The 21,339-nt window shown below is 51.4% G+C and overlaps 2 protein-coding genes across 6 annotated transcripts in view; both read left to right on the top strand.

Annotated features, from left to right (window-relative positions):
* The first annotated feature begins 162 nt into the window (after positions 1 to 162).
* On the top strand, positions 163 to 13,960 carry EIF3K (eukaryotic translation initiation factor 3 subunit K). Its single transcript, XM_059383066.1, has 8 exons — positions 163 to 304; positions 1,191 to 1,289; positions 5,325 to 5,445; positions 6,736 to 6,810; positions 9,587 to 9,653; positions 9,737 to 9,814; positions 11,820 to 11,945; positions 13,891 to 13,960. The coding sequence occupies exons 1-8, from the start codon at positions 246 to 248 to the stop codon at positions 13,920 to 13,922; spliced, it is 657 nt and encodes a 218-aa protein (XP_059239049.1). The 5' UTR covers positions 163 to 245; the 3' UTR covers positions 13,923 to 13,960.
* Positions 13,961 to 18,813: 4,853 nt separating this feature from the next.
* Positions 18,814 to 21,339, top strand: part of ACTN4 (actinin alpha 4) — a 69,012-nt gene continuing 66,486 nt past the window's right edge. For 2 of the 5 annotated variants that reach the window (XM_059381414.1, XM_059381416.1), the window contains exon 1: positions 18,815 to 19,080. In XM_059381414.1, the coding sequence (XP_059237397.1) occupies positions 18,919 to 19,080 (162 nt within the window). In that variant the 5' untranslated portion in view covers positions 18,815 to 18,918. Of the gene's footprint in view, positions 19,081 to 21,339 lie in introns of all 5 variants that reach the window. The other 3 variants (XM_059381413.1, XM_059381412.1, XM_059381415.1) reach the window with 2 other exon arrangements.

The following is a 21,339-nucleotide window of genomic DNA, read 5'->3' as shown; positions in this document are numbered from 1 at the left end:
GGGCGCCTGCGTATTGGACTAGATGAAGCCTTTTTTCACGCTGTGGGTCCGGGTTGGGGGGAGCGTATGCGCACGCGTCAACTTTGCGCCCGCCGGGAAGAAAGTCACGTGGCGGCCGCCGCAAGGGCGGCGAAGAAGACGACGACGTAGTTTCCGTTTCCACCACCTCTTCCTCTTCCGGTCCTCGGGGAGGCCCTACCGGCTGGCTCTTCGGCTCCGGCTCGGCGTGGGAGGCGACATTCGTCATGGCGATGTTTGAGCAGATGAGAGCGAACGTGGGCAAGTTGCTCAAGGGTATCGACAGGTCTGAGCCCGGTCGGAGGGAGCGTTTCTGGTCAAGCGGCGTGGTGGATGGGATTTTCTAGAAAGCGCAAGGGTTGATTAGCATCCTGGACTTGCCCGGGAGTAGGTTTTCCCATTCGCCCTGGAGGGGGATGTGTGTAAGGAGACGGCACTGCAGGGGCCTACGGACATGAGACAGCCCTGCCTACCTCAGAGTGCTCTCACTTTTTAATTGCTTTAAGGTCTTTCTCTCTGCTGCTCAGCTTTCTCTCTCACAGCCCTTCAGTTTCTTGTGACTCCGCTCCTCAGCCTCTCATAGTGTGCGTCAGTGCCTCTTCATCTCTCTCTCTCTTTTTTTTTCCCTCTCATGCTGTTCATTGGACACATGTCACTGAAATTCTGTCCGCGCTGGGCAGTGCTGGGGACCAGAGGTGACCAGGACAGTCCCAGGCCGTGCTTCCAGGGGGTTCCCAGTTCAGAGCCCAGACAAACCGGGCAGTAGGCAGTGATAGCCTGAAGTAGTCAGGGCTAGGATGGGGGAAGCTAAGCACGAAAGGATGGGACTAAACCAGTGTGGGGGTCTGGAGCAGGGAGGAGGGGTGAGGGGCAAAGATGCCCAGGAGGCCAGGTGTACAAGTTACAGTGACTGATTGGCTGAGAGGTGGGGGGATAGCCTAGAAAAGTCCCAGGAGTCTGATGGGGTGGGGGTGGGGTGGTTCAGAGCATTGGTTTAGGTCTGTAAGGTGGGTAAGTGTTATTAGAGGTTATAGAGCTGATTTAAGAGTAAGTGGCCTGATTTAAGAGTAAGTGGCCAGTGCCAGAGTTCTCCTCCAGCTGCCCTGCCTCCATAAAGGGACTGGCCTCAGCTCCGTTTTTGTCTCTGTTTTCCTGTCTGGATTCTTCTGTAGGTACAATCCTGAGAATCTGGCCACCCTGGAACGGTATGTGGAGACACAGGCCAAGGAGAACGCCTATGATCTGGAAGCCAACCTGGCTGTCCTGAAGCTGTGAGTGTCTGCCTCCATCCCCACCTCCAGGCCTGCAGCCATCTGGGGCAGGGGGGCACTCTCAATATTGGATGAGGCCAGAGTTGGGCTGGTCTTTGGGATATGGCTTCTCTTGGTGTGCACGGCCAGGAAGCCAAGGGAGTTGGGGCAGGAGAGATGGTTTTTAAAAATTAATTAAGGGTTATATGTATAGGTTGGTACAAAACACTAAATCCTAGTTAATTAAATAAGTACGAGTGAGAACCCATGTGAACACCACACTTACCACAAAATTGAGTGTTGTCAGGGCCCCAGGCCCCTTGACTTGAATACTTTGTGCGAGTCACCTCACCCCCCACCCTTGTAACCACTTTTAGGCTCTCATGATCTGGTTTTTTGTTTGTTTGTTTGTTTTTGTTGGTTTTTTGTGTGTGTGTGTGTGTCATAGAGAAGCGAGAGCAAGCACAGGCAGACAGAGTGGCAGGCAGAGGCAGAGGGAGAAGCAGGCTCCCTGCCAAGCAAGGAGCCCGATGTGGGACTCGATCCCAGGACGCTGGGATCATGACCTGAGCCGAAGGCAGCCGCTTAACCAACTGAGCCACCCAGGCGTCCCGTGTTTTTGTTGGTTTTTTTTTAACCAGCTTTTTCCACGTTTTATTTAGTTTAGTGGAAGGCTAGAAAAGACTGGGTTGATATGTGACTGGGTTGATATGTGCCTTTTTAATCCAGAGAACAGCATAGTAATTTAACATACTATTGATCACGTTGTATACTCAAAGTTGACAATGATAGACTGGTATGTTGAGAACATTAGATCTGGGGCGGTGGAAGTACCCTGTTCTGTGGCAGTTTCACTAAATGCAGGAGTGTATTTAATGCTCACTGGCTCTCTTATGTCTTCAGTAATATGCCAAGATTTCCAAAGCCTCCTTAGAAATATTAGATCGACTTCCACTTTTCTCACTTCTCACTGCCTCTATGTTCCCCATTCAGCCCTAATTCCTATATATCATGGAAACTCATCAACACAACGTTAAAAAAAAAAAAAAAGAAAGAAAGGGATGAAGGAAAAGAAATGCTTCAGACTGAACGTTTCTATTTAAAGAGGTCTGGAATATTTATTTTTCCTATCAAAAGATAAAATGCGTGTAAAACAAAGCAGTTTCTGGTCTGTGTATTTTTTTTTCCTATCTTCCCTATATCTTGTCTGTTTTCTCATTTGAGCTATTTAAAGAATATAAAGAGAACCCAGAGACAGAGCCTATCTTAGGCAAAAGGAGAATAAATCATGAACATGTGTTCTATTGTAAAATTGTCAGGCTCCAGATCTGTCCACTGGCTCCTAGCATAGCAACATGAACATTTTCATATAACTAATGAGGGACAGAATTTTTTTAATGATTTTCTTACAATTCCAGCACATCAATTGATGATTATCTGTGTGTTCATATCCCAGGTATATATTAAGTAGAAGTAAGAGAAGTAAGTACCTAAGCTACATGCCTGTGCCCAACTACAAGAGGACCAGAAAACACACAGAGGGACACAGATACCTGTTGGGCAGTAAATTCTCTGCCCGACAAATATCCACGTCCCCCTGTACGCTTTCCAGTCCTCCTACAACTAGGCACAGGCATGCAACTGGGCTCTGAGTTAAACTGGAAAAAGGCCCTCTTGTGTTGAAAATTTTACAAGCTTGATTTCATCTCACAAAGGGTTCAGTAGGCCCACAGATCCAGCCTATGAGATCGTCTCAGATTCTGAATGAAGAGTTAGAATAAACATTTTTGGCCACTGAAAAATCTCTACATTGCCTCTATATGTTTGGAGTAAGAACTGTTATGATAGGAAGATGGGACAAGGGGCGCCTGGGTGGCTCAGTGAGTTAAAGCCTCTGCCTTCGGCTCAGGTTACAGTCCCAGACTCCACTCAGCAGGGAGTCCACTCCCCCCCCCCTTTCTTTCTGTCTACTTGTGATCTCTGTCTGTCAAATTAAAAAAAAAAAAAAAAAAGGAAGATAGGACAAGAGAAACTCCTGGACCTTCCCCTTACCTCCAAAACAGTAAACAAAAGGTTGTAATATTTCTTGGTGTCCTTTTTTATGGCTTCTTTACAAGTCAGGCTTTTGGTAGAAGGTAAGAGCAGAAGCTTCAAGGTCTCTTGAGGCATAGAATTAGAAGTCTCACAGCATTACTTCTGTGGCATTTTGTTGCTTAAAGCAAATGACAAGGCCAGTTCTGATTTAAGGTGGGGGAAGAAATACAATGCTACTTCACATGAAGAATGGCAAGATTCCATTGCCAAGATGTGTCATATTGGGTGAGAAAGGAATCCATCAAAATCCTTGAGGAGAGGGGTGCCTGGGTGGCTCAGTGGGTTAAGCCGCTGCCTTCGGCTCAGGTCATGATCTCAGGGTCCTGGGATCAAGTCCCGCATCGGGCTCTCTGCTCAGCAGGGAGCCTGCTTCCTCCTCTCTCTCTCTCTCTCTTTGCCTGCCTCTCTGCCTACTTGTTATCTCTCTCTGTCAAATAAATAAATAAAATCTTAAAAAAAAAAAAATCCTTGAAGAGAAACACAGGCAGCAACTTCTTCTAAGTCTCCACAACTGCATGAGCCAATTCCTTAAAATCTCTCTTTCTTCTCCATATCCTGTTGGTTCTGTTCCCTTGGAGAACCAAGACTAATAAAGAATATAGATGACCATTTTACTAAAATCATTAGAGGATTGTTGGCACAGTGGGAACAATGAGCTCTTAGGGTGATCCTTGAGGAGTATCTCAGAATTGACAGGTCATGGGAACTCTTCTGCAACCTCTCCAGCTATTCGTTATCTCTTTCATTGAACGTATCTCTCTGCTCTGGCACATTACGGTGTCTGGTAAGAGGGGCCCATGTAAATACACAGCCTGGGTTCAAAAGCAATTGGAACAAGTTACATGTTGGTGGAGGTCATAGAATCTCGTGATCTGGTTTTATGTGAGTTTACCACACATGCATGTGTCCTGAGGAGCTTGGTTTGGGTTTGCCTGTGTTGAACTTGACACAAACGTAGTCCTACAGCATGAGCGTTTTGGCATCTGGCGTCTTGCACTTTGCTCCGGGTTTGTGAGATGGATCCATTTTTCCTGCGACTGCAGCTTTGTTTTTTTTTTTTTAAGTTTTTATTTCTTTATTTGACAGAGAGAAATCACAAGTAGACAAAGAGGGAGGCAGAGGTGGGGGTGGGGGGTAGGGTGCAGGGTCCCTGCTGAGCAGAGAGCCAAATGCAGGGCTCCATCCCAGGACTTAGGGATCGAGACCTTGAGACCTTGAGCAGAAGGTAGAGGCTCAACTCACTGAGCCACCCAGACGCCCCCTGCAGCTGCAATTTATTGTCATTCTTGTGTAGGGCTTCCTGTGCGATTGTCTAAACCACCCGTTCTCCTGTGGATGGAGACCTTTGCATTCTATCCCCCCACTCCGTGTCATATTGACATGCTGTCAGCTGTGTAATTTTTATATGTTGTCTCAGTTTGGAGGTCTATAAAATGGCGATAAGAACATTTGTATTTGTGGGGTTGTTTAGATCGTTAATGGCGCAATTGCTGTTTAGTGAGGGCTCATGGTGCGTTAGCTTCTGTGCTCTAAGGTTTGTGGGTGTTAAGTCAGATGCCATAGTGTCTTTTTGAAGTAGACAGGGTTGTTACTGCCCCTTCTTTTGAGGGAGGGGACCAATGACACAGAGAATTTCAAAGAGGTAGTCCAGGATCACTTTTGAGGCCAGTGGGAACCCAAGCAGTCTGGCTCCAGAGCCTCTACCTCTGCTGCAGACTGTACTTCGTATTCATTTACTTGTGAACCACTTAACAGCATCTGGCTTATGGGGTGGCTGGGCGGATTAACTGTCCCCATCTATGGAATAGGAAACTAGGTCAGGGAGGTTAAGGTCACAGAGCAAGAGTGCTGTGATTGGGACTGGAGCCCAGGTATGTCCAACTCCTGAGCTCTGGGCCACAGCACTGGGCCTCAGGTACCTGAAGAGGCTGCTGAAGCTCTGTCTCTTTTTCCCCTTCCCAGGTACCAGTTCAACCCAGCCTTCTTTCAGACCACAGTCACTGCCCAGATCCTGCTGAAGGCCCTCACCAACCTGCCCCACACGGACTTCACACTGTGCAAGTGCATGATTGATCAGGCACACGTATCCTTCCAGTGTCATGGTGGGTTGTGCGGGAAAGGGCTGGGGGCAAGGTAGATAAATTCCCCAGGTCAGCGGGCTGTGAGTTCAGCTGCAAACTCAGAGCGCCTCCTCTGGGCTTGGTATTGTGCTGGGTGGGACATTTGGGGGGCCGGGACAGGCCTGGCCCCTGCCCTTCCAGAACTCACCATGCAGTGGGGGACAGAGGTCCTCTTGTCAGTGACGGCCTACAGTCTGGGCTTGGGGTTCGGAGAGGCCAGAGGAGGCCCCTGATCCTGTTTGGATGTTAGGGAGGGCTTCTTGGAGGAGGGGACGTCCAAAAGATGAGCTAAATGGAGTGTTAAGGAAGGGTGATCTGGGCGGAGGTAAGGAGGTAAGAAGGCCTGGAGAAAAAAAATAGAAGAGGTCAGTGGTCTTTCAGAGGCAGGAGAGGAAGTTTGGTGCAGCCTCACCATGGATTGCAAAATGCAATCTGGTCAGACTCAGAAGGGCACCGGGAAGCTGTAGAAGGCTTCAACCTCAGAGTGAGGGCGCCCGAGTGGCTCAGTCGGTGAAGTAGCTGCCTTTAGGTCCTGATCCTGGAGTCCCAGGATTGCATCCCAAGTCGGGCTCCTTGACAAGCTTGGCAGAGTCCCTCATCCATGCTCTGGCACTCAGTCCCGATGCTGTCACACTTAACCTGCCCATCACTTACGCAGTGAACCCGCCCTGCCAGGTGGGTCTGTGGGAGTGTCTGCCTTTTGAGATCAGCCCCCCTCCCTAGGAGTCTGTTTCGGGGGCTTTCCAAATAAAAGAAAAAAGAAGATGTACCATTCGCTGTTAAAAGTACGAAAAGCATACAGTGGAAAGAGACAAGGCTTCCTCCTTCCCCTGCCCCACAGCCACTCTATTCCTCTGCCAGGGGGCAACACTTGTTTGCCATTCTTGGGTGCCTTTCTGGAGATACCCTATAGACAAATGAGTACAGGTGTGTGTGTTCACATACGTGTGTGTGCCCCCCCAACACACACACCAGTCCCCCACCCAGATGGTGGTCTCTTATGCGTGTTGGTCTGTGTCTTGCCTTTTCACATCCCAGTGTGTCTTGTTGCCTCTCCACGCCGGTTCTCTAAGAGTTGGCTCCTCCCAGAGTATGGACAGGCCAGTGTTTGGCTTCGTGGCTCTATTGCTGGCTCGCCTGTTGTCTTAACTGTGCTGCAGTGAACAGAAGGTGGGCAGGGAGAGGTGGTCTGGGACTCAGCGGCAGCCCCCTGAAGCTCAGGGCTGTTTTCCCTTAACACATTCTTCTCTTAGCAAGAAGAACGGCCAATCCGACAAATTTTATACCTCGGAGACCTGCTGGAAACCTGCCACTTCCAGGCCTTCTGGGTAACTTGGCTGCGGGGCCAGGGTGGGCGGCTGGGCTGAGCTGAGCTGGGACAGGCGGCTGAAAGGAATAGCCGTGCCCATTTGCTGTCTGCTTGCATAACTGGGGGCGATCCCTGCTCAGGGCTTTGCGAGGGTGACTACGCGGACTTGTCATCCTCGCACTGAGCCAGAACGCCCACATTGTCCCTTGTGCCCCCAGGTTGGGGCATGTGTGCACACACCCACGTCTGTCCTTCCTCCCAGAGTCCTCCAGCTTCTGTATGCTCCTTCCCTTTCGCTCTTGAACTGGAGCCCCACCCTCCACCTCTGCCAAGGGTCCTTCTCACCATCATTCCCAGACCCGTGTCTCTCCCCCCGAAACCCCTTAGCCCTGCAGCTCAGGTGCATTGGACCCCCAAGGGGTTTAAAAAAACAAAACAAAAATGATCCTTGACTCCAGCCCCGAGTCTGATCTAATCAGCCTGTGTGTGGTCCAGGCTTTGGGATCTGAAGCAGGTGTTTCCGATGCTCAGGGAAGGTGGGGAGCCGCCGCCCGGCACCCGCCTTTAGCAATAACCGCTCCTTCTTCTGCCCATGAATGCCATATGTTTCTGCCCCCGACCACTTCCTCCTAGCTTCCCAGCTCACCCCGGGAGGTCTCCAGCCTGGCGTCCATGGGCCTGACCAGCAGCCTGGGTCCTCCATTGTGCTTCGTCTGTTAGCAGAAGTCTGCATGGGAGACCCTGTGAGAGGCCAGGAGAAGGCCCGTCATGTCCTTGGAGCTTATCCCCTCCTAGCCCAGGGTCTCACTGCCCAATCCCAGCTCTTCACACCTTCTCATCCCCTCTCCTCCTTCCCTTGTCATCACAGCTAGTGCTCTTCTGCCTTGTTTTGTGGGAAAATATAAGCAGTTAAAGCAGAAGTCCCATGTGTACTGCTCTCAGCCTTGACATCTGCTGGCAGCTGACTGAATGCTTTTCTGTTTCAGACCACCCCTCAGCTGGTGCCCTGTTCCCCTTCCTTCTTGCCCACTCAGCGCCTCCCCCTCCTCTCATAGCAGCAGGCCTGGCCTTCCCTGATTGTTTCTGTCACCAGAGACCATGTCCACCCTCTAGTTTTCTTGCCTACAGAAGAGAACTGTCTGGGGCGCCTGGGTGGCTCAGTGGGGTAAAACCTCTGCCTTCGGCTCGGGTCGTGGTCTCAGGGTTCTGGGATCGAGTCCCGCATCGGGCTCTCTGCTCGGCGGGAAGCCTGCTTCCTCCTCTCTCTCTGCCTGCCTCTCTGCCTGCTTGTGATCTCTGTCTGGCAAATAAATAAATAAAATCTTAAAAAAAAAAAAAAAAAAAAAAAGAAGAGAACTGTCTGGACACCTGGGTGGCTCAGTCATTTAAGCATCTGCCTTCAATTCAGGTCAGGATCCCAGGATTCTAGGATCGAGCCCCGCACTGGGCTCCCTGCTCAGTGAGGAGCCAACTTCTCCCTCTGCCTGCCGCTCCCCCTGCTTGTGCTCTCTCTCGCTCTGCCAAATAAATAAAAGTCTTTAAAAAAATAAGAAGAAGGGGCGCCTGGGTGGCTCAGTGGGTTAAGCCACTGCCTTCGGCTCAGGTCATGATCTCAGGGTCCTGGGATCGAGTCCCACATCGGGCTCTCTGCTCAGCAGTGAGCCTGCTTCCTCCTCTCTCTCTCTGCCTGCCTCTCTGCCTACTTGTGATCTCTCTCTGTCAAATAAATAAATAAAATCTTTAAAAAAAAAAAATAAATAAATAAAAATAAAAAAAAATAAAAAAATAAGAAGAAAACTCTCCCCGAACCTCCCATCTTCCCTACCACATCTACCTCTTACCCTCTTTCTCTGTACCCCATGGAGTGGAAAGTCTCACATCCCAGGAAACCCCTCCATGTCAGGCAGAGTGGGACCATTGGTAATGCCGTTTGTGGGCTGGGCTGCCTGTGCTCAGTCTCTCCTCCTCTCCCTGCTCACTTGAAGCCGTTGTGTTCATTCCATTCAGGCGTTCGTGGCCAGCCCTCCATCCCCCGGTCTCCCACATGTATACAAGCGCATGCAAGCACTGTGAAACCCACACTGTCTGCCCTGTCGGCCACCTCTGATGGGGAGGGACACACACTGCTCCCTCAAATCCTTTTATCATTTGGCTCCCGGGACAGTTACTGTCCTGTATATCCTCTGCGTTGTCCTTGTGGTTTTCTCATTTCCCACGCTAATGTCACAGGGAACCCTGCTGGGAAGGTGACTTGTGGACAGAAGCCTGAAGGGGTAGGGGTGCTAGCCATGGGGAAAGAGAGTTTGAGACCCAGCACCAGCCAGTGCAGAGACCTTAAGGTGGGCGGACTTGTGGTGTGTCTGGGGAGCAATGAGGAGGCCCCTGTGGCTGGAGCCAAGGGCTGAGTGGGAGGACGTGACAGGCAGATCCTGTGGAGCCTTGTGGGTCATGGTAGGACACTTGGCCTTTTCTCCGAGTGAGATAGGAGCAGGAGGAGGTGGGTGAGTGCAGTTAGCTAAGTTTCTGTCTCTGTTCCCTCTTTGGGTCTGTGGTTTCTGCCTGCCTGATTCAACCCCCAGCTCTCTGATTTGGGGCAAGTCACTTAGCTCCTCTGAGCCTTGGTTTTTTCATCACTAAAAATGGGCAGAAAATAGTAACTTATGTCAGGGTCACACAGAGAAGAAAGTTGGCATGTGAGGTGAATGCCCAAATCGTAGCTTCTGTTGCTGACTTCATTAATGATGATGTACTTGAGGTCATTCACATTATTGGGAACGTTACCCTTTCCCTCACAGCAAGCCCTGGATGAAAACATGGACCTTCTGGAAGGTATAACTGGCTTTGAAGACTCTGTTCGAAAATGTAAGTCTGTCTCGGTGCCTGGGCTCCCCGGGGAAGGGGTAGGGAGTGGCCCTTTACTGTCTTCATTCTTCCCCCCACTGCAGTTATCTGCCACGTTGTGGGCATCACTTATCAGCACATTGATCGCTGGCTGCTGGCCGAGATGCTCGGGGATCTGACAGGTAAGGCCTCTTAGGGTTCCCAGTGCCAATCGAGGAGGTTAGGGGTGGTCAGGAGCCATGGTCCTCAGCCAGCTCCTCAGATGGGCCCATCCCTGCGCCAGCAAGTCAGCATTGAAGGTCCCGCCCAGCTCGTTACTGAAGGAGTGAGGGACTGGTACAAACATGCCCTTCCTTGGGGAGATCCTCCAGCATTTGTTTATTTTATTCTACGTGAGTCATTTGAATGCCTGCTCAGTACCAGGCTGTCTTAGGCCTTTGGTATGTAGCCATGAATGAGACAGAATGGCTCAGATTTGTTCTCAGGGAGGTAGCAAAACAGATGACAAAATGAGACGTGCAAGTGTAGTGTGCACTCACCCAGGACTGCTCCTGGGGCTCGGGTAAGTAGTGAGTAGTTGTGGGGTTTTTTTTGTTTGTTTGTTTTTTAGGATTTTATGTATTTATTTGACCAAGAGATCACAAGTAGGCAGAGGGGGACGGGGAAGCAGGCTCCCTGCTGAGCAGAGAGCCTGATGCCATGCGGGCTCCTCCGTTCCAGGACCCTGAGACCATGACCCGAGCCAAAGGCAGAGGTTTAACCCATGAGCCACTCAGGTGCCCCTTTTGTTTGATTTTTCAAGAGATCCTTCCAGGAGCACCTGGGGCACTCAATCAGTTAAGCATCTGATTCTTAATCTTAGGGTTGTGAGTTCAGGCCCCTACTTTAAAATAAATGAATAAATAAATAAAAGTAAAAGATCCTTCCATTAAAAAAAAGAAGAAGAAGAAAAGACGGGAAGAAAAGCATGTTTGTGTATTTGCTTGTTTTTGCAAAAAGAAACAGGAAGGAAATTAAAACTAAGGAAAATGGTTACTCCTTGGGAGGGCGGGGTGAGCACAGCACTGGGGAGTGGGGCTTTGGGGGTGAGATTTCAGTACCTTATTTGGGTAGTTTTGCCTTTTGATCTGTAGAGTGTGCGTGCTTGTGCTCTCTGTTGTTTAGCAGAAGCTAACTTTTCTTGGACAGTTTGTGTCAGGCTATACTAAGTGCGTTTCATCAGATAGGTGTTTTTCATATTTTTTTCTGAAGATTTTATTTATTTGACAGAGAGATCTATCACGAGTAGGCAGAAAACCAGGTAGAGAGAGAAGGGGAAGCAGACTTCCCACTGAGCAGAGAGCCCGAATGTGGGGCTCCATCCCAGGACCCTGAGATCATGACCTGAGCAGAAGGCAGAGGCTTTTTAACCCACTTAACCCACCCAGGCACCCTGTTTTACATATTTAAAAGGGAGATTAAGTCAAAAAGGGATCAACCAACCCTTAGGCTTGAGTCTAAAAAGAAGCAGACGAATTTATCAGATTGCTAACAGTCCCACAGGAGTTACCTCAAGCAGCAGGTTGTCTTCTGGCTGCGCATCCTTCCTGGCAGGTTTTTTTTAAGATTTTTTTTTTTTTTTTGGTTAGAGAGAGAGTGCGAGCGCGCAAGCACAGGCAGACAGAGTGGCAGGCTAGAGGCAGAGGGAGAGCAAGGAGCCCGATGTGGGACTTGATCCCAGGATGGGATGCTGGGATCATGACCTGAGCCGAAGGCAGCCGCTTAACCAACTGAGCCACCCAGGCGTCCCAAGTTTTTTAAGAGCAAAAACAGCCTGCAAAGAAATTCCCAGCTGAGGCTCTGGCCTTACGAGTCGTGATAGCAAGGACATAATTTTAAAACCATTTCCAAGTTGTGTGGAAAAGCAGAGAAGGAAGTGTAGCACTGTTGGAAACTAAGGTCTGTGCTGGGAGAGAAAAGCGAGGGAGAAATGGAAAGGGGAGATAGGCCCTGTGGTGTCAGGGTGGGAAAGCCGACAGGCTCCCTCTGGCTGCCTCTCGGAGACCAAACCATGGAAACGCAAGCACGCGTGGCCGCAGGAGACACCTGTGGCCCCTGAGGCAGCCAGCATGGGGGCTCCCGGCCTTCAGCTGTGGTCCTGCGGGGGTGGGGTGCCTGAGCCACCCGCCCGGCCCCTGTCCCCTGCAGACAGCCAGCTGAAGGTGTGGATGAGCAAGTACGGCTGGAGCGCTGACGAGTCGGGCCAGATCTTCATCTGTAGCCAGGAGGAGAGCATCAAGCCCAAGAACATCGTGGAGAAGATCGACTTTGACAGTGAGTGGGGGCCCAAGGCTGCAGGCTATGCGTCTAAGGAGCTGCCCTGTGACGGGCTGGGGCTGGGGCCCCAGAAGACTTGGGTGGCTGTGGTCTGGTTCCGGATCGGGAACTCGGCATCCACCAGAGCCCACTGGCTTCTCTCACAGGGCTTCCTGCTGAGGGAGGTGGGGCAGGGGGCAGAGGAGTCCTTCCCTGGGACTCCTGGGGGCTCTGATCTCTTTGCGGTCTGTCCCTGGGGATGGCGCCTTGGCCCTGGTGTCTGCAAAAACAGGGACACCAGAAAGTGTTCACGGATTCTGGAATCAGGTAGCTATGTGGGGCTCTCAGTTCTTGGTCTTAGCTCTGTCACTTGGGGCCAGTGGTTTTACCTGTGCCTCAGTTTCCTCATCCAAAAAGTGGGGACGCTGGCAGCAGTCATTCTGACAAATACTATGTCGTTTCTGAAGCTTACTAAGTCGTTTGGTCCTCATGTGAACCCCATACGGGAGAGGATTATTATTGTATGTGACGAAACACATGCACGTCTTGGAGGTACTGGAGCAGAGTGAGGCCGTCTGTGCGGAAAGCAGAGCAGAGAGCCACGGCGGTCCTCGGCTGAACTGGCCCTGCTGGTCCCTCAGCCGGGAAGGGAGTGGGATAGCTGTGCAGTCAGCCCTCTGATCTGCACACCATGCGCGCGTCATCGAGGGAGTGAGAACCTGGGGCCAGAGTTCAGCCACTCCCTCACGCCCTGGGTCTCCTCCCCCACCCTCTAGTCTGATTCTGGGGTTGTAAAGCTGTGTCTTGGCCCAGCGTGGTTTCTCACTACAAACCAGCTCATCTGGAGCTAAACTGTGGAGCAGGACTTGGTGGGCCCCTTTGCACGGGGGGTGTCTAGACCCGCACTGTAAGCGAGAAGTGCCCCCCTCCCGCCCCCGTGTTGGGTTCTGGGGAGAAGACCCTGCCGCATAGGGCTCTCCTGGGGGAGATACAAGGCTGCGCTTAGTGTGTCTTGCAGGTAGCTTGTGGAGAGTGTTGCTGTGACGGCGGTGAGAGGAGCAAGAACTGACTGCCAGGTGTTCTGAGCAGGTCATGTAGTCCTAGGACCCTGTGGGGTCCATGCCTCATGCAGGCGGGAAAGCTGGAGTTAATGAGCTTGCCTAAGGTCACCCACCTGGTACTAGGCAGAGCTGTGATTCCTACATAGGTCTCCTTGCTCTAGAGTTGAAATTGGGTTTTTTTGTTTGTTTTTGTGTTGTTGTTGTTGTTGTTTTTTTTTAAGATTTTATTCATTTGTTTGACATAGACACAGGGAGAGAGGGAACACAAGTAGGGGGAGTGGGAGAGGGAGAAGCAGGCTTGCCACTGAGCAGGGAGCCCGACACGGGACTCGATCCCAGGACCCTGGGATCATGACCTGAGCGGAAGGAAGACAGTTAAAGACTGAGCCATCCAGGTGCCCCCAGAGTCGACCTTCTTTACTAGCGCCCCATACTGTCTTTGTGGGGTGCCTGGCTGGCTCAGTCTGAAGAGTGTGCAACTCTTATTCTTGGAGGTCTTCAGTTCAAGCCCCGTGTTGGGGACAGAGATTACTTCAAAAAGAAACAAAACAAAACAAAAAATCTGACTTTAAGGTGATAAGGGCCCAGAAAAGTTTTGTGATCTGCCACCCCTAAAGAATTGTGGGTGCCATGGTTGGTGGCTGGAGGTTGGTTTCTCATTCTTTTTTTAAGATTTTATTTATTTACTTGACAGAGATCACAAGTAGGCAGAGAGGCAGGCAGAGAGAGAGGAGGAAGCAGGCTCCTTGCCGAGCAGAGAGCCCGATGTGGGGCTCCATCCCAGGACCCTGGGATCATGACCAGAGCTGAAGGCAGAGGCTTTAACCCACTGAGCCACCCAGGTGCCCCTAGGTTTCCCATTTTCACCATGTTGACCTGCTCCCCTCTTCTCTTCCCAACAGGTGTGTCCAGCATCATGGCCTCCTCCCAGTAACTGGGCCAGCCAGCGTTGAATAAAGATTTGATGACTTACTCCTGGTGTCTCCCGCTCATTGGCTTCCTGCCTCTGTCCCTCGCCCACCAGAGGGCACCCGGGAGCAGGCCTTTGCCCACTCTCTGGAGCCTCCTCCCTTCTGCCTGGGGCCTCCCTCCTCCTACTTCCTCCCCCCCCCCCCCCCCCCCACACACACACCAGACCTTCCACACCCACCTTCCTGACGTGTCAGGTCACCAGTTGCTAGCCGGCAGCCGTGAGTCAGCAAGGAGGAGGATGTGAATGAATAGGATGTAGGAGTCCAACCCTGCCGCTGGGTGTGCCTGGCTCTTCTGCCTTCTGGAACAGGCAGTGAACAGGAGTGGGTTCCTGGTGAGGGGAGGCACACCTTTGCCCTTTGGCCTGACAGGCTGGAGGAGGGAATGAGGGAGGATTCAGTCCACCTCCTGTCCTGACTAATGCTCAGCCCATCCTTGTGTGCCCTTGGCTTGGCGACTCTGCCTCTGTTTCTGTTTCCTCATCTGTGAAAGGGGGAGAATGACCCACCCTTGTCAGTTGTGGGAAGTCCAGGACCTCTGGCCAATAAAGGTCTCTCATCAGGGCCTAGCATGTTCTTGGCTCTTAGAAAACAGGAGTCATTGTTAATTTCAGATTCAAGATTCTCCCCAAGGTTGCATTGTTCATACCCAAGATTGCAAACTAGTCCTCACCATTCTGCTTGGAAGGATTTTACAAGAAAATTGGGAATTTTAGCTAGGCCATTCACCTTCAGACTACACCAGCCAGGAGTCATAGCTAATACTACTTGACCTGTAGCTGGGTTGGTTTATCCCTGTCTTAGACAGGAAGGATTCTGGAGTCTAGCAGAGTGATCTTGGGCAAGTATCTTCTGCTCTGAGCCTGCTGCCTGCAGGAAGAAGGGATGGCGGCAACAGCGACTGCCTTTGGGCAAAAGTGCGGCAAAAGAGATGCCATCATAGATGTCCAGCCCTTAGTGTAACCTGGCAGGTGTCACTGAGGGAGTATTTCCTTCTCATAAACCATTACATGTGAACTTAGCCTGCGGAGAGGGCAGTGGCAGTGCCTGGCCTGTCCCCCCTTCCGGGTCCTCATCTGCTTGCATTCACACCCATCATTCTTTTGAGACATTGACAGAGCCAGGGCAGGGTGGGACACCCTTTGCCCTGGGTTCCAGACCTGAGCAGGAGCCAGGAAGCAGGGTGTGCCCGAGTTCCCGGGACAAAGGTGCCTCTGTGACTGACAAGGGGAGCCAGCTCTAAGGGGCAGGGGAGGGGCATAGAAAGACAATATTGGGGTGCTATTTGATCATCACCCACTCTGTGTGAGTATGACTCCCACTCACCCCTGCTTGGCAGGTGCCTTCGTGTAGATACAAGTTGTACGACTGACCATGGCTGCTCTGCAGGGAAGAGGAAATGACCTTTACCTCTTTGGGAAACGACAGCTTTTCCTGCTTAGCCTACTGCTGTTGCTCTAGGAGGATCCTTTAAGAAGCTATAGAAAAAGACTGCCTGAGGTCAAACACCAGCCTAGTGACCTCAAGGCACATTGGTTGACCTCCTTGCGCCTCAGTTTCCCAGCTAGGGTGAGCACCCACTTGAGTGCGTTGGAAGAGTAAAGAACAGCCCAGCCTGTGGTAAGAGATGATACACTTACTGCTGGTCTTGCTCACTTGGGCTTGGGGGTGTTATTTCAGCTGCTTCCATAGTCTCCTCTCAACGTCCGGGTATGTGTTCATGTTCCCACCCTAGAAGGACACAGCCCTGTTTGGTTTGTTTCACTAACTAGAATTAGCAATGGAATACAACAGGGGCGCCGGGCTGGCTCAGCCGGTAGTACGCGTGACTCTTGATCTTGGGGTCATGAGTTCAAGCCCCACATTGGACAAAGAGCATACTTAAAAAAAAAAAAAGTCACAAATAACATTTATAAATAAAGGGAGCCTTTAAACCTCACTGATGGGGGCCATCCACTTCATCTTTGAGCCCTTCGTCTGGGACGTCTTTCAATGTCCTTTGGGAGCAGTCAGGGTGGGGCTGGTGGCCCAGAGCTCCAGTGGCTCTCTCTGCCAACTAGGCCCAGCACAAAAGTCCTGGGTTGGTTCCCTAGGTCACAGACAACACTCCTGGATCTTTGGCCAGGTCCTGGCATCCCCAGGGAAAATGGGCTGTATGCAGGCCCTGTCTCCTTCCTTTGTGTTGCATTGGATCCCTTTTAGTGCCTTTGAAAGAGGTGGGAAGAAATCCACAAGCTCCCATGCCTGGAGGAGCCGGGTCTTTTCATTCCCATCCCCAGTAGCTGACTGTGACCCAGTCTATTCCGTTCACACTGTGGGCCAGTTCTTTCTCTACTCTAATTCCAACTCTTACCTCCTTTGCTTTCCTGACTCGAGTCAAGTTCACACTCTCCAGTCGCTCAGGTCCAAACCTTGGGAGCCATCTTGAGTCTGGATTCTTCCTTCATTCTCATGTCCACCCCCACTCCCCATCCAATTCACTACAGTAAGTCATGTCAGCTCCCCTTTTCCAAATCTTTCCACTGCCCATCCTCCATGGCTCTCTCCCAGGACCCTGGTCCTGACTAGGACCAGGTCCTCACCTGGACCATTGTGGCAGCCCTCTGGCTGGTCTCCCTGAGCTCATTCCACCTATAGTTTGTTCCCCTCCCATGGCTGCTGGAGCCTGTAAAGAGCTGCACTTGATCCCAGCCCTCCCCCTGCGTAGGGTCCTCCCTGAAACCTCCCACTGCATTTTCAATAAAATTCAAAGTCCTCATCATGGTTTTAAGTCCACCCATTCACTCACCTAAGATATATTAAGCTGCTGTCTTGTGTAGACACTGCTTCAGAGACTAGGGAAACGGCAGTGACTCCTGGACTGACATTCTTGGGAAGGAGAAAGATAATCACGGTAGTATGCTAAATGGTCATTTGTATTCTTGAAAAAAAACAAAGCAAAGGAGGAAAGGTGTAAGATGTTCTTTTAACTAGGGTTAAAGTCTCCCTGAAGAGGTGATGGTATCACTGAAGAGGTGATGTTTCTGCAGACCTGCAGGAAAGGAGTCTGTTGAAGTCCTGGGGATCCAGTATGTGGGGAAAGTGTTCAGGCCCTGGTAACAAGGTATCATCCAGTGCAAAGGCCCTGAGGCTGGAAGGTGCCTGGTGTGTTTGAAGAACAATGAGGAGGAAGTCAACAATGTGGCAGCAGCTCAGAGATGGAGGGAGAGACAGAGGTGAACTGGAAGAGGAAATGGGGACAGGATGGGGAATCCCCTGGGGGTCTGGCTGGGGCTCCAGGAGTATCTTATTTCAAAAGTGGGGCTGAGCCAAGGTGGGGAAGGCTCCTTCAGCCTTTCCTCCTTTCTTTGACTTTGACTTGTACTTGGTATTGCACCAAAGAGGGGTTCTGAATGAGGAAGGAGAGAATTAGGTGAGAGATATGAGGCTCCCTCAGGCTTCATGTGGGAAAGGGAGTGTGGTGGAGGGTTGGGAAAGGGAGCAGGGAGATGGGAAGGAGCCTGCTACAGTGGTCCATGTGAAGACAAGGCAGGGTGGACAGGACTAGGATGGGGCCATGGAGGCAGGAGAAAATGAGTGGATTCTGCATATACCTTTTATTTTTTATTTTTATTTTTTTATTTTACTTATTTCTTTTAAGATTGATTGATTTATTTGAGAGAGAAAGTGAGCATGGTGGGGAGGGGCAGAAGGAGAGAGAGAGAGAGAGAGAGAGAGAGACTCTTAAGCTGACTCAGCACCAAATGCAGAGTCCCACTTGGGGACTAATGACTCTGAGATCATGACAGGAGCAACCTGGGTGGAAACCAAGAGTTGGTTGCCTAACGGCACCACCTGTATATACTTTTAAGATAGAACTGACAATTTCCTGCATTGGATGTGGGGTGTGAAGACACAGAGGAGGCAAGGATTGACGAAAGTCTTATTGCCCACACAGCTGGAAGGGTGGAGGCACCATTAACTGAAATGAGGATGACTGTGGGGTGATCAGGTTTGGGAAGATCCGAAGCTTTGGATATTTAAATCTGAGAAGTCTATGAATGTGGCAGTGTCAATTATCTGTATTTATTTGCTTACTTACTGTTGCCCCCCCCCCCCATGTAAGCCACATGAGAACTAATCATGTTTCAATCACTTACCATGCTTACCATGCTTAGGACTCTATTGCCAGTGCCCAAGAACAACTCCTGGCACACCACAGATGCTCGATAAATGTTTGTTGAATGAATGAAGACAGACAATTCCCCAGACTCCTTTACCTTCCTGGTCAGCCAATATTTATTCCAATCTACCTAACAAGAGTTAGGAAACTCTTGTTAGGTAGATTGGAACTCTTGTTTTGTTTTGTGAATCCTTCAGGTCTGTGTGCAAATATTCCCCTTTTCTGCAAAGCCTACCCTGAGTACTGTTTGACATTCCAGCTCATGCTTAATTTTTCTCCATAACGTTTATCAGATGTTGGACTATACTCCCAAAGATTTTGTTATCTTCCTTCACTAGAACGTAGTTCCACGAGGGCAGGGATTTCTGTCTATCTTGTTTAGTGTGGATGCGTAAGACATGATGCGGCACACAGTCGGCAGGTCTAGGCTTGACCGCCAGACCCCCGCCTTATGAATCATTCATGAACGGCCCCGCCCACACGCAGAGAACGAGCGCGCTCTCGCGGGAGAGGGGAAGCAGCTCGTACACGAGCTGAAGGGGCGGTGGGGGAAGTGAACTCTGCGCAGCCGCCGAAGACGGGTCCCAGCGTCTTTCTGGTTAGGAGGCGCGCGCGCGCGCGGGAGGGCGGCGGCGGCGGCGGCGCGGTGCGCAGGCGCGGCGAGCAGTGCGCAGGCGCTGGGGGAGGGCGGGCTGAAGCAGCTGAAGCGGCGGCGGCGGCGGCGGCGGAGGCTCGGGCAGAGGGGCGGGAGCTGCGGCGGGAGCAGACGGGCTGGTGGGCGAGCGAGAGGCGGCGGAATGGTGGACTACCACGCGGCGAACCAGTCTTACCAGTATGGCCCCAGCAGCGGGGGCAATGGCGCCGGCGGCGGGGGCAGCATGGGCGACTACATGGCCCAGGAGGACGACTGGGACCGGGACCTGCTGCTGGACCCGGCCTGGGAGAAGCAGCAGCGTAAGGTGCGTGGCCCGCGGGCCGAACGGGCTGAAGGGGGGCTTCCGAGGGAGGTTGGGGCCCGGGAAGGGGATTGGAGTTCTCAAGAGGGAATTGGAGGGTCTGGGGGGGGGATGGGGGGTCATGAAACAGAATTGGCGGGACTGGGAAGGGGTTTGTAGTCCCAAGAAGAAATTTTAGAACTTGACCAAGGAATGGGGAGTCTGAAAAAATAGTTGTCGGCTGTGTAGAGAATGTAGAAGTCTAAAAAATAAAAAATCAGATAGCCCGATGAAGGAATTGGAGGGTCTGGGCGGGGAATTGGGGGAAACCAAGATGCTTGGAGACTTCTAAAATGGAATTGGGGTCTGAGGCGGGATGGAAGGGTCAGAGGGTGTTTGGGGGTGCGGAGAGAAGCGGAGGAGTCTGGAATTTGTGGGCCAGAATGGAATTAATGGTTGGGGGAGCCTGAAGAGGAGCTCGAAGATGGAAGGGGTTATTTGGAGTGCAGAAAGGTGTGAAGAAGATTAGGGTTTGGGGAGTTCTTTTTTTTTTTTTTTTAAGGATTTTATTTATTTGACAGAGAGAAATCACAAGTAGATGGAGAGGCAGGCAGAGACAGAGAGGGAAGCAGGCTCCCTGCTGAGCAGAGAGCCTGATGCGGGACTCGATCCCAGGACCCTGAGATCATGACCTGAGCCGAAGGCAGCGGCTTAACCCACTGAGCCACCCAGGCGCCCGGGTTTGGGGAGTTCTAAAGGGGTTGGAAATTCTGGAAGTCTGAAGATGGAGTAGGGGGTACTAAGAAAGGGAGCTGTGAGAAGTGTGGGAAGGGGTGAGATTTATTTGGGGGGGACCCTGTTCTCATTGGAGGGTTGGAGGAGTAAGAGGTACTGATGAGGTCTAAAGAGGACCAAGGGAGATGCAGAGTGTACCTGGAGTGTTTTGAAGAGGGGCTTCTGATGGAAGGCTGAAAAGCTCAGCCAAGGCTTGGAGGAGCCTAAGGAAAAGGTGGTGTGGAAAAGGTGAGCATGCTGGAGAGAATGGGAGCCGTGGAATGGCGGGTAAGGGGAGGGAGATTAGTTTAGAAAAACGAAAGTCTCATTAGGAAGGCAGTGTGTGATGGATGGCCTGAGAAAGGAATTTGGAGGGGGGAGGGCTTCTAGAGGTACACAGTCTCAGTCCTGGGACTACAGAGTGTGTTTTAAGGTGAGGGGAGGGAGAATAAGGGAGGAAACTGAGTGTCAAGGAAGAATTGTCTTTGGGAGGAGGGGGTGAAGGGACCCTTAAAGCAGGGTCTGTTTTCAGAGGGCATGTTGGGGTGTGGAAGCAACTTAGAGGAGAGACTCCAGTAGTGAAAGGGAGACCAAAAGGAGGGGGCGACCTGGAGAAGGTGTTTGTGGGGAGGGATAATTCAGGGTAGTTGGTGAAGGGAGCTCTCAGCTGATAGAAGAGAAGGTTTGGGTGTGTGCAGGAAGAGCTAAAGAAAGGAGTGTGTTGAGTGGGTGTGTGTGTGTGTGTTGGGAGAGGTGATTTAAAGTGTGTGTGAAGAGAGTGTCAGGTACTTGAAGTTAGAGGCTTTTCATATGTTCCGAAGACCTGAATTTTCTTCCAGATTTGTTACTCATAAGCTTTGTGGTCCTGGGCAAGACCCTTGCTTTCTTAGTACAGTTCTGTCATCTGTGAAGTGAGGAAGGAGGGAAGGAAGCCCTCCTGTGATGCTATAGAAATGGATGCATCCGGTGTGGGGGTTTGGGGGGGGGGGGGTTGGTGGAGCTTATTCCGGAGGACCATGGGGCCGACTCAAGGGATTGGAGTGATGAGCTGGGGAGGACAGCTGAGAGTGTGACTGGAAGCCTCTTGAGGGTGTGAATTGGTGCCGGGGGTGGGGCAGAGTAGGCCACCAGGGGTGGAGGGGAAGGGTGAAAGGAGCAGCTGTTCCTGGGGTGGGGCCTGGCATAACCTTGGGTAAATTCCCAACCTCTGCTTGAATTTCCTCATCAGTTGGGGGGTGGCGGGTTGGTGATGGTGTTCTTCTCCATTGCTCCAGTTATCTCCCGGGTGGCCAGGTTGAGATAATCTGTTGTAGAAATGCGTTTTAAGGGTAGAGGGAGATCTAGCCTGCTGTCACGTTTAATTTATTGCCCCAGGCAGTGCTGGGTTGGAAAAGGTTAAGAGTTGCCAAGAGACTTGGAAAGTTGGGAGGGGAACCAGGGGGCCTCGGGGGGGCCTCGGGGTTGTTGTGGAGTATTTCTGGGATCTGCCTTCTCCAGCTCCAGGTGCTT

The sequence above is a fragment of the Mustela nigripes genome, chromosome 17, assembly GCF_022355385.1.
Source record: "Mustela nigripes isolate SB6536 chromosome 17, MUSNIG.SB6536, whole genome shotgun sequence".
Classification (NCBI taxonomy): Eukaryota; Metazoa; Chordata; class Mammalia; order Carnivora; family Mustelidae; genus Mustela; species Mustela nigripes.
The sequence above is the reverse complement of the archived record's forward strand: the minus strand, read 5'-3'. Positions and strand labels throughout refer to the sequence as shown.

Bases quoted from the DNA above. Each gene is read 5' to 3' on its own strand.
- EIF3K (XM_059383066.1), top strand. From the start codon at position 246: ATGGCGATGTTTGAGCAGATGAGAGCGAACGTGGGCAAGTTGCTCAAG. The intron at 5,446-6,735 runs GTATCCTTCCAG...TTCTTCTCTTAG, and splicing joins GCATGATTGATCAGGCACAC to CAAGAAGAACGGCCAATCCG. The intron at 9,815-11,819 runs GTAAGGCCTCTT...TGTCCCCTGCAG, and splicing joins GATGCTCGGGGATCTGACAG to ACAGCCAGCTGAAGGTGTGG.